The sequence below is a fragment of the Taurulus bubalis genome (assembly GCF_910589615.1).
Source record: "Taurulus bubalis genome assembly, chromosome: 8".
In the NCBI taxonomy this organism is placed as follows: Eukaryota; Metazoa; Chordata; class Actinopteri; order Perciformes; family Cottidae; genus Taurulus; species Taurulus bubalis.
In genome coordinates, this window is record NC_136596.1 from 11,768,804 (window position 1) to 11,780,872 (window position 12,069).

At 42.1% G+C, this 12,069-nt stretch overlaps 1 protein-coding gene across 19 annotated transcripts in view; it reads right to left on the reverse strand.

Moving 5' to 3' along the window:
* The window catches only part of ssbp2a (single stranded DNA binding protein 2a), a gene marked incomplete at both ends in the record, with an annotated part of 48,742 nt that extends 36,686 nt beyond the window's left edge, over positions 1 to 12,056 (reverse strand). For all 19 annotated transcript variants that reach the window (XM_079222768.1, XM_079222778.1, XM_079222779.1 and 16 more), the window contains one exon: positions 12,001 to 12,056. In XM_079222768.1, the coding sequence (XP_079078894.1) occupies positions 12,001 to 12,056 (56 nt within the window). The remainder of the gene's footprint in view (positions 1 to 12,000) is intronic.
* Between the last annotated feature and the right edge of the window lie 13 nt (positions 12,057 to 12,069).

The following is a 12,069-nucleotide window of genomic DNA, read 5'->3' on the forward strand; positions in this document are numbered from 1 at the left end:
GTCCCCAATAAAGTGAGACGATAGCACTATACAAGTTTATGTCATCATGTGGAAGATTGAGATGTATTATTTAAGTTTGATTTGATTGCACAACGACTTCCATTAGACTCCTTTAACTATCTCACTCAAATACATGCCTTCAATCAATCCCTAAACTGGCAGTGTGCTGTGGCTCTATCGCTGGCTGCTTGCTGATGCATTTCTAATTGGTATTTTTGCTGATGGTCACAAGTTCAATCTATATTCTCCATTACCCTTCCGCGGCATCCCCTGGGGTATCTCTAATGGCCCCAGCTAAAGGCAGAGCACTTGAATGGAGAAATTCATATAAAGTGTCTTCTCTCTGACGCTGACTGGCCTCTGCATGCGTACAGACTTCAGCCTCAGGTTTGGTGCACACTTGAGAGTTGGGAGGAGCAGTGAAAAGTTCACTCCAGCTTTGAAGATTAACAAAACACGCATCATAATCCAGCATTGGATGCAGACTGAGGAGAGACACTCATACTCAAATACACTGTGCTTTATCTGCTTGTGGAACACTGTTTTGTCTCTACTGAAATGGTCTCACATGCTGCTTCGCTGAGCAAATGTTTGTCATAGCCTTTATCCCTCTCACTTCCACAACACATAGTAAAGCCCTTAGTGGAGCATTGGCTGGGTGACAGGCTCGAATGCTCCAACGCCGGCTTGGCAAAGATTGGTGTAGCCGGGCTGAACGGAGCTGGCTGACTTCAGAACTGTGAGAGTGGTTACCAGCCACACAAATAACATATATCTATGGTATTACGCAGGCGGATGATAAATGCTGAATTAACTGATCTTGAAGGATAATGATCCAATCAGCTAACATTAAGACAAAATGTTTTTCATAGTTCACATAATAAAAGATGCAAAATCATACATGTGGCTGTAGCTTTCAGGGAAATATTCGTCCTGCAAAAAAAGGAATGTGCCAGCAGAAGGATACAATGTGTATGAGGATGAGTCAAAAGAATGAAGCTCATATCCTGAAGGAGAGGGAGACTCCTGCGTTCTTTGGCTCACCTCAGTGTAAACCTTGTGTTTACCTTTCATTAACTAGGGATCCCAGAATCCGCTCCTCCCCCTCCCCACCCTTGGGATACTCCAATACAAGGTGAACATGAATGCTGTAAAACACACACTTGAAAGACAAATATCGAAGCAACAAAGATTATAATGTTTGAGTTATGAATTGTTTAATATGTATGCAGGAACAAATGCTCAGTTTATGTTTATGTATTAACATTCTCCAACACATTGTGGAATACATGTTTTATAATGGCAAATACCCACTAGAGACCAAATACAACATCTTCACTTTAATCAAATACATTGCCCTACAATGTGGCAATAAACAGCCTTTATGAGAGAGAATAATTATGTATGTGAGAAGAATATCAGCTTATGCAGTAACCAGCATCACAGCGACCAGGACGCAGACTGATAACAGCCAACTTATCAAGATTCTCCGACCACAAGTCCAACTGTCGTTGCAAACCTCCACCCTATGTTGTGAGGACAGCACCGACTCCAAACGGCGACACCCAAAGCTGGTTATCACCAAATAGGTTGGGGGTGAAAGAAAGTTCACAGATAGAACGCAAAGTTCAAAGGGGACAACCGACAGTAAACTAAACATAAATAATGTGTAGACCACATTGTGCTAAACTGCTGAAATTGTGTGTGTGTGGGGGGTGTACATAACGCTAAATCAAATTTAGAATATATAGCACAATAAGGAAATAAAGAAAGAGTGAGTGAGAGAGCACAGAACTTCAGAATCACATGTTTACGTTCATGACTGAACCTGTGAATTGAGACGCACCAATCCTATCCACAGGATGAGTGACTCTGTTGAAGACGCACCTGGTGTTCAAAAGTTTATTGTGGTTTGGTCTGACTGACACCAACATCAGGACACGGATTTAAGGCAACAAACTTTGAGACGCACCAATCCTATCAGTCAGTCAGTGTCAGTCAGACCAAACCACAATAAACGTATATGTAATTATATTACAATAACATAAACACCTGGACGGGTACTCTGAGTTTAGATATTTAAATCAATATTGTTATCACACCACAAAATAAAGCTGCTGGTCAGCTTTGGGTATTTATATTCATATTTGATTAATCTTTTCTAATATTTTCTGTTCTATTACATGTAAGGAAATAGTGAAAAAGGCACATCACAATTTCCAAAAGCCCAACGTATGTCATCATATTTCTGGTTTTGTCCAAGTCACACTACAACATCTAAAGACATTCAGTTTACCATCACATAAAACAGAGACAATTGAAGTCTTAAACTAGATGTTCGGTATATTTTATTAAAAAAAACATTATTTTTGTATTCATTCGACTAGTTCTGGTTGTACTTTCTTCAGATTTTTGTTTATATTCCTGCTTCATGTCACTGTAACAGATGTAGTAAAATCAAACTAAACTGAATGCTTTGCTGATGGTGTAAGAATATTGATAAATGCATAATTTTGTTGGTATGTCGGTTTGTTCAGGGAAGTGCACCAGACTATGCTGACTGACTGGTGCCAGCTTTGGCAGGATACACTCCTCCACTCACATCTCGGGAAAAAGCAAATTAGTGCAGCTGCAACTAGACAGACTTGAAACGACAATAGAATAAAAAGGAAGCATTCCTCCGCCCGATCCAGGCACAATCAGACAACGTGAAACAGTTCTTGTTCTGTCAGCATTGCAGAGACTCTCTCACACAGAGCAGACAACAATGCCCAGGGCTGAGATAACAGGAAATGCCAGCTAATCAGAGAGAGAGAGAGAGAGAGAGAGAGAGAGAGAGAGAGAGAGAGAGAGAGAAACAGAGCGATAGCGTGATGGTAGCTCAATGTTTACTAATGCATTGATTGAACAAAAAATCCAGTTGTGCCTCTAATATAAAAATATGTCATTTACACTTCGTTTTCAGCGAGCAGAATTTTTCTACACGTGGAATTTGTTTGCAGAACATGTAAAGTGCATAAATCAAATAAAAGCAGAGGTAAATCCATCACTTTCTTAATTCGAGTTCCATTTCATTGACTTTGATTTGTTTAGATTGAGTCACCTCTCATTGGGAGTTTGTTTAATTTCACAGTTGAAAGAACACCAATGATTTTTAGGAGTGTTTTCCTTGTTCCACTTTCTCTATACGCTATTACAGTAAATCTTCAATACAACACAGCCATAAAGCCCAGAATATTAAACTGCTGTTTACAGAGATAGTTTAAGAGTCTGATTACAACATTTAGTAATCCTACGAGGTTAATTATTGTATTCTTTTAAAGCATATTTCCAGCATTTACACAGAAGTTAAATGGATTGTGAGTGTAGAGGCAGCCGTATGTAACAAAAGATCCCAAGCTCTGTATACAAAATGTCCAAAACTGGACGACGATTTACTATGATGCAAAGTAGAAAGTGCAGCAATCCCTCAAATTTGAGAGGCTTGACCCAGTGAAAAAGCACTACTGCTTGATGAATGACTTAATCAAGTTGATTTTCAAAGTGGCTGCAGATTAATTGGCAGGTACTCGACAAATTGATTTAGAGCAATACAAACTAGACCTACACTAAAGAGGACTTAAAACAGTGTAATATCAAAAATGACCATGAAGACATTGAAACATGAGTATTGTAACCTTCATGCAGGTATTGCAGCACTGTTGTATTAGACTGCATTAGTGTGTAGGCTGGGTGTGCCTAATAAACTGCCCACTGAGTGAATGAGCTCTATACAAAAAAAAAATCGGCCCCCGATATCAGCCTGTTGATTTTGCCAGCTGAAAAGGCGCGAGCAGATTTTATCATCAGCTACATGAGTTGGTTGTCAGACCTGACTCTTGCTGTGGAAAGCTAGGTAGTCCTAGTGTTATAAATACGATAAGGAACAATGTCAGATCAGACTGATGTTTTGCCCTTTGATTGGACAATCAGAGAAGGGATTACTGCATACAATCATGTCGCTGTGCACATATTGTTATCTTTCTTTTACTCTCACTTGTGTGTACACACACACACACACACACACACACACACACACACAGTGGGGCTGAGGGGTTTCTTAGCTGCCATTATGAACCTGGCCAATGCCTGCCTGTGCCTGTACAGTAGTATGCAGGTCCTGGGATGTGACAGCCCTGCACACTCTCGTGTCCTGCCTGCTCCACAGACCATCCAGCGACACGCTGTCATTGTTCACTTCACACAATGCAACATTCCACAATCAGCAGCAACTCCAGTGAGGAGATGATGACTGGGAGGACTGCAATGCTCTAATCTTATAGGATTAGAATTCCTTTCTACGGTCTCTAATGGGCCTCTATTCTTTTGAACAACAGAGCTCTGAGATGAGATAAAAGAAACTGATACAGATGAAGGCAATCTAGAGCAATTTAGGGAAGAATGTGAGGCTATTAAGGCCTGCACAGACACTCGAGAGGAAGTATAAATAAATTACTAACCATTCAGCGAAATACATCATGCTGCAACATGAGGTTGTATAAATTAGCAGTTAAATGCATGCACTGGGATGTCTGTAAATTAATAATACTATTTAATAACAAGAACAAAAGAAACACACTTTGAAAAGACAAAAGACATCATAGTAGTAGTTGTCTTCATTCCCAGTTAGTTAGCTTCAAACGCTGAAGGTGTCCTGATGAACAATCCGACTGTTGCCCTGCTCTGCACCTTGTGTCACTCGTGTATCCTTCCTGCTTCTCTACGGTTGAGAAATGGCATTTAGTGGACCTTAAAAAGTCAGGAACTCAATGTCCAAGATATAAATCCTAAGCAAGAGGATATACTGCCTCGCATTCAGAGGGGAGAAAATGTCATGGCGGACTTTATAGGGATCAGTGCACAGACCAGTATGTTGGTAATGTAAGGACGGTACATTTATGGAGAAATAAAGTGAAGAACTGTGTGGCTAAACTTCACAAAACAGACAAGGGACAACTGAGGCCAAGACATAGAAGAGCTGAGGACAATGCAGAGAGAAGGCACAGTAACAGAACGTGTGTATGTGTGTGTGTGTGTGTCTGTATGTGTGTGTGCAGGAGAGAGAGTGTCTGAAGCAGAGCCTAAGCTTGGCCGTCACGCATGCTTAACCTTGCGCTAGCGCCTGTGCGATGCAGCTTGCATATCAATGATGGAGGAATATCAGCAGAGAGGCCTTTAACCAACCTCCACTACGCTCGGCAAGCAGGAGAGGCACAGCAGCATCTGCAGTCACACTGTATGGCACTTACAAAGTCAAACCACACCGGTGAGCACAAGAGCAGTTGTCATATAGTAAGTGAGTGTGACACAGCTGACAAGCGCTGATAAGAATAGATTACTATGAAGTTACATACTATTATACTGACCAAGTAAATACATGAGGGTGCTAAAATAAACTATGTTTCAGACATCAGAAGAGTAAAAGCAGAAAGTAAGCAGGGCTTTTCTCAACGGAGCCTGTAGACAGTAAGTGCTGTTTCCACCGACTGCATTTACTTTTGGCTGGAACTCTCAGGTTACAGGAAGTGCTTTGAGGGAGCGTCCCTACCGTGTTGTAGTTTGGAGCAAAGCTGCACATATTTGGTGTCACCACAGGCAACAATAAAAAAAAACATCCTCCGAACAAAACCACAACTACTACCACTAACAGAATGAACAAAGCCTGATGGCATGGATTGCAGTTTAGAGTCATGGTCAGCAAAGCATACGAGGAAATGCCCCCCTTCTCTGCTCCATGTCTCACTCGTCCACAGTGCACCGATCTGAATCCTCCTTTCCCCCAAAGATGTAAATATATCTATCCCACAGATAAACCTGACACACTGTAACTATTGCAGAGAGGAAGAGTTGGATACAAGATGAAGAAACAATTGAAGAAAGGGGGAAAATATGATGTGATGGTGTGTTCCTAATTGAAACCGAAGCATCCAGGGACACCCACGAGGTCTCGAGGAACCAACATAAACTCACTCATCCATACCCTCTGTCTTTTAAAAGGGAGTGATAACAGACTGTCAGGATGCTGTGACCTCTCCTCCTCTCATCCCCTTCTTTCCCACATGCTATCTGATGCCGGCAAGAGGCCCTTTGTCGCGTCGATCCTTCTCAAGGACCCTAAGGCGTCCTGTGAGAATGCCTTCCACAGGGTCCTCTGTGTTGATTGACACATCACAACCTTTTTCTGCCTGCGTCGATCAGAGGCTGTCTCCTCCTGCCTCACACAGCTCAATAAGAGGCCGCTGCTTTGATAGCAGTTCTGTTGCAAGTAACATCTCTGGCAGCGAGGATAAGAGAGAGAGAGAGACTAGGAGGGATGCCAGCAGATAAAAGAGGACTTTTAACAGCCTCTGTGTGTTCAGCGGGTTAAAAAGTGTTTTCTATCAGGGCCTTGTCAAACTGTCGTCATCACTCTTGTTTGAAGAGAGCTCTGTATACCCAGAGGAAAAAAGAAAACATACCAGAACTCCATTTCTTCTCTGGTTTTCTTGTAATCCCTAACTGATGCTAATCTAAAACGCTGTGCGGATTAAATACATCGGCAGCAGTTTTAAGTCGCTATCTTTTGCTGACCGTCAATGTTGCTGAGAGACGACGACAGAGAGCGGTGACGGTTCTCTGTGTTCTTGCAGTAGTTCACAAGTGTCCCATGAGAGTTGGAGAGGCTATTAGCTGTGTGGTGATCACTGGATGTTGTAGTTTGCATTTACAAGGGCAGCATGACAGACGGATGGAAGTTGATTTTGGGGGATGAAACATGGGGAAAGGGCTGTAAAGAGACAGCTCAGATAGGCTCACAGACATGCTCAGTATTGACACAAAGCAGCAAAGAGCACACATCATATTGTCCTCTGTCAACTTAGCTTAAGCTGTGGCCCACCATGTGTCTCTTATGTTTGGATTGAGGGGCTTGTCAATGGGGCTTTTTACTCCGTTACTGGATTTAGTCCAACAGAACCAGGGGTGGCCACTTACCAATGGAAGTGATCCACAGAGAGAGTGAGATGCATGTAGAGTGCAGAGGTCAGACACAGAGCCATCATAGAGCATTAGACCGTGAGGTCCTGCAGGATATCACCTGACCTCGTCTGACCTGGACACAAAAACTCACTCTTTTTTTCATTCACTCCTTTTTATAACATCTCAACTGCTGAACCTATGTTGAATTTTAAATTCGTAAGTTACATTCTCCACACTCAGCCTCTCATTTCACCAAGCTGACCAGTCACACGTTCGTCCCATCATGGCTACAATCTTTTGTTCATGCTCTAACAAATTATCTGACTCTCTCTTCCCTCTAATGAGTGTGCCTCTATCATTCCTCAAGGACACTGAGATGTAGTAAACAAACATAAAACTCATCAATTGCATTCATAAGGTGGCAGCTGGCACTGACAAAATAAGATTCCCTGCACCGTCGATGCAAGGCATTGTGAGCATACACTATGTGAGTGTGTGTGCGTGTGTGTGTGTGTCTGAGATACTGCTCTATTTTTATTGTAGTTCTCCTGTAACGCGACTCACTGTCAGAGCCAGAGTGGCAGCCTGAATTGCTTCTGTCGGATAAACACTCCCAGCATGCACTGCTTTGCCTCAGTCTGCGCAATGCTGCATTGGCAGCTTCCTGGCAGGATTCTGAGGTGTCTCAGTTCAGAATTAGCTATGTGTGTGTGTGTGTGTGTGTGTGTGTGTGTGTGTGTGTGTGTGTGTGTGTGTGTGCGTGCGTGTGTGTACGTACGTTTGTGCGCAGAATGATGATTCTTTCAGCAATAGAAATGATTTGCATGCACCCCGTCTGCACCAGGTTTATGGTTGAATAGACAGTTGGACTTTTCATATAAGTGAGTTTACAGTTTATGTTTATTAATCTGATAAACAAATGTTCAGAAGTAGTACTTTCTAGTGAAAAAGCTGCATAGGTCTGTGAGAGAAGACTTGCAAGCTTGTGTGTTTTAAGCAGTGTTTGTTCCATGATCCATTACATTCACAGAAAAGAGAAAAAGGAATGTGTAATATGTGCTGCAACGCAACTCAGGACCACAATCCCAGAACTATGTGGAATGTGTCCTCTAACTGCCAGTGACTGAAACTTCTACTCGTTGAACAACTGCAGTACACGGTCAGTGGTCGTGTACTGTCATTCCGAATCAAGATCAAGTGCCGACCGTAACACAGGTACAGCCAGAGAGAGGAGGTCTGAACAACGTTGCTGTCTCAGACCAGAGAGTGTTCACTAAAGGCATTTATTCCTGTTGTCTTAAACCTTAAAGGATTAAACAAATCATTAAATACACATTTGTGGTGGTACATATGCTATCTAGCTGTGCAGGCAGTTTGGGTTGCATTTGCAGATGTCTCTGTTTATCATTATAATCCACAGTGTTTGTGAATGGAACCACTTTCTAATGTCCTCACTAAAATGATTGCTGGCTCGGTTGTGTACATTGTTTCTGTTTGAGAGCCTTGAATAACACAAACAAACCTCTGTTCACCTTTGTTGAACTGATGTGCCACTGCACTTTTCAGAAGCAGACACCTCACAACTGTGGCACATCCAACCTGAACTATGTATGTGGCATGATATGTGAAACAATGTGTGTATTTTTTAAGATTTGAGTACACTTTCTGACTCATCTGCTTCTCTTTGTTTGCACATCCTCTTCTGTAACAGATCCATATTAAATAAAGGAAAGTAATAAGCGATATCAACATTAGCGTACATCATTAAATGTGTGTCGTATTTTGTGCAGTCAGTGTTTTCTTATCAAATAATGTATGCAGTGAAGGATATACAATCTGGAGAAATGTCCGTTACATGGGCTTGACTATAACAATTTAGGAAAAATCCTTTTCTCTTTGGGACATTTTTCTATAAAAGGAGAAAAACTTGTATTTTTATGACAATCGTGGACAATGCTGATTAATCACCTTGTTAGTACAATAGCTGTTGCATGTTACAATCACTCTTCATGCAGAATACCTCAAATGTCCGAAATATTTTCATATCAAGAACAAAGTAACTGGCATGCACAGACAAAGACATGAGTGACACTGCAAGTGTCCAAGCAATTTCAGAGAAGAGACAAAATTAAGATTCCTTTATATCATTTGGTAACCTCAGGCAGATTCTGCATGTATGTCAATCTACACCTTTATACAGTGTTTAATGGAGGCTCTTTTAAAAAGTGCTACATTTTGTGAATCTCCTGAAGCAAGATTTGTACCCCGCTATAATACTTCTCATCTCCAAGTATGCAAATTGAAAACCCACCAGATCAACATTTGGAAATCTGTGACCTACTGAGGCAAAAAAAAATAATGTGTGATCGCAAAATCAGAGCAAGAACGTGCCGTACAAATCACCCGCAGTGAATTGTTTCACAGAGTTCAGTTGCATTTTGAGCTCCTTAACATCTACATGGGCGAGATGTAAGAGCCCTGTGTCTGCGGAGGAGCATCCTGAGGTCAATACTACAACACCGTAAACTAATGATCAAGCAAATCCCCTCAGTCCTGCTCTGCCCCCCTCCTACGTCTTTCCCTCAATCTCTTGTTGCCCTCCATCTTTCCGACTCTGATCCCCCGCTGCGCTGCAGAAATGAGAAACAACTGAAGACTCGGCGGCGTTAGGCCTGCGCTGCTTCTCTGATACACACCACGGACAAACAAGGCTGCTCATTAAGAGACTAATGAAACACTGCCTCGCCTGATTTGGGTCTTTCACAGCCTTTTCATGGTGTTTTCTTGTCACCCAGTCCTTTCTTTTATTGTGGCCTTGGCATTAACGTCCAAAGGAATATCAACTCTCGCCTCGAAATATAAATGACGATAAAGAAAAGAAAATGACTTGCAACAACACAAACGTCTGAAGTAAAGCTGATGCCAGACATGAGATACACAAGTTTACAAGCTTGTTTTAGATATCCAAAATAATCAGAAAACACAATCATTGATATGTTTTTTTTTACAGTATAATACACACACTGTATTTGTGGCTAAAATGTTAGACTCATGCTCAATCACACAAAAGTATTTCAATCAAAGCCGGGTGCTGAATGTTAAACCTCCAAGTAGCTCCAAAAAAGTAGGTATTTACTCATGTAAGATCATTGTCAGCCACATCTATGAACAAAGTGCAGGTACTTGTTTCCTTTAAAGACAGCAGGTGACCCACTTAGAGACCATGTCAACACAGCATGTCTGGAAATGTGAACTGAAGTTGCTTCATCATAGGTGAACTGAGCTGTCAGGGGACTCCTGAGTAACACTTCTACAAAATAAATACCTGCTGTGTTTTTCCAACACAACGCATATCTCTCTCACTCTCTCACACTCACACTCACACACACACACACACACACACACACACACACACACACACACACACACACCTGGAGGAAGCTTTCCATCTCTGTGTCTTTCAGTGCTCAGAGCATGCATGCAATAAGGCAACGATAGAGCTGTACATAGGACACTGTTCAGTCCTACCCTTTTCATATTGATTGGAGGATAAAGAATGGGGCTCAAGGGATGGAGCTAATCACACTGTTGCCAAACATGAGTGAACTGGATCCAAAAGACAGAACAAGTAGCAGTGGCTGTGAGTAGAGGTGAGATGATTAATCTGGTCTTTTATGGGCATATTGCACGACAAATAACCCCAAAGGAACCGAAAAATACAAGTTTAATGCAGTTTGTAATTGTATAGTTAGATCACACAATAACTCTTTCCCTGTCTTTTTGAATCTCTTATCAGTCACAGTCGAAGGCATGTCATCTCCTTCCCAGTGGGTTCTGATATGATCCCTGCTCACTGACCATCTGACCCTGAGCGTCCAAAGGAGAACTAATCAGCCAAGCCTGGTTGAATGCAACCGAACAGCCTTCACCTTCAAGCGCTCTCAAACAGGATCTGTTATTCTCTGTGCATCTAGCATTAGTTTTCACATGTCATGCATTGCATCTGATAAGAAGTTTAAAGGTAGGCTAGCACAAACAGATGGTGTGCCAAATTGCATACAGATGTAGTACATTTTTTATAAATAGGTATTTGTAACAACCTGATAATTCTATTAAAACTATATCCTTCTGTCACTGTCATGTCCACCTCCAAACTGACTTTATTCTATAATATAAAAGCTCTTGTTTGATCAGGAAAAATAATAATTAGTTCCATGTTTGGGTCAAACTATCAATGGACAGAAAGCACAGCACAGACATGACAAGCATTTCCATTAAATAACGCTTTTCTTTGCTCATGTGTAGCCGAGGGAGAATTGTTTTTATATCCTCTTCTATATAACCAACTATTTTTTTTTTTTTTTTAAAGAAGCCGGATCGACTGTGTTCGTCTCGTTAAATGTGGCGACAACATGACTGTCTGCCTTCTCGGTGGCGCTGACTGGACTCGAGGAGCGTGGCATGAAAAGCGACAGCTCCAAACGCGCGGCGGCTTGCGAGCAGTCAGATACGAGGACTGAGTTGTCGCTTCCACTGCCGACACACGGTCGCCTTTAGTCGAGTCCGAAACAAAACTGTTTACTCGTTGTTTTTTGTCGGAATAGTTAAATACATGTGTATGAAACACACGTGGGTCTGCGCAAACGCAAAACTACCAATGCATATTCAAACTGAACTATATGGATGGAACAAAACAAATAACAAGCACAGAAATGTCAAGACATCACAAAAGAAGAAGGAAATCCTGAAATTAAACAGTGCAGGAGAAACGGTACATCACATTCTAACTCAATGTGTCTAATCAAAGTGAAACCCCGCCGACACAATGTCCATCTTTCTTCCAATAAACGTAGCAGTCAACTTTCCGAGCCGTGCAGAGCGCCGAGCGCAGAGCTCCGCGCCGCGCAGCGCCCTCTCCCTCCCGCAGCTCCGTGTGTGACTGCCCCTGGCCGCTCAGGAACTTCCGTCACTGCCGCGGTTTCCTCCCCCATAAATAAAACTTACTTTTCTCTGGCTTGGTTGTCGGACGGCACGTTGCTACTCTTGCCTTTGGCGTACATGCTTGCAGAGAGC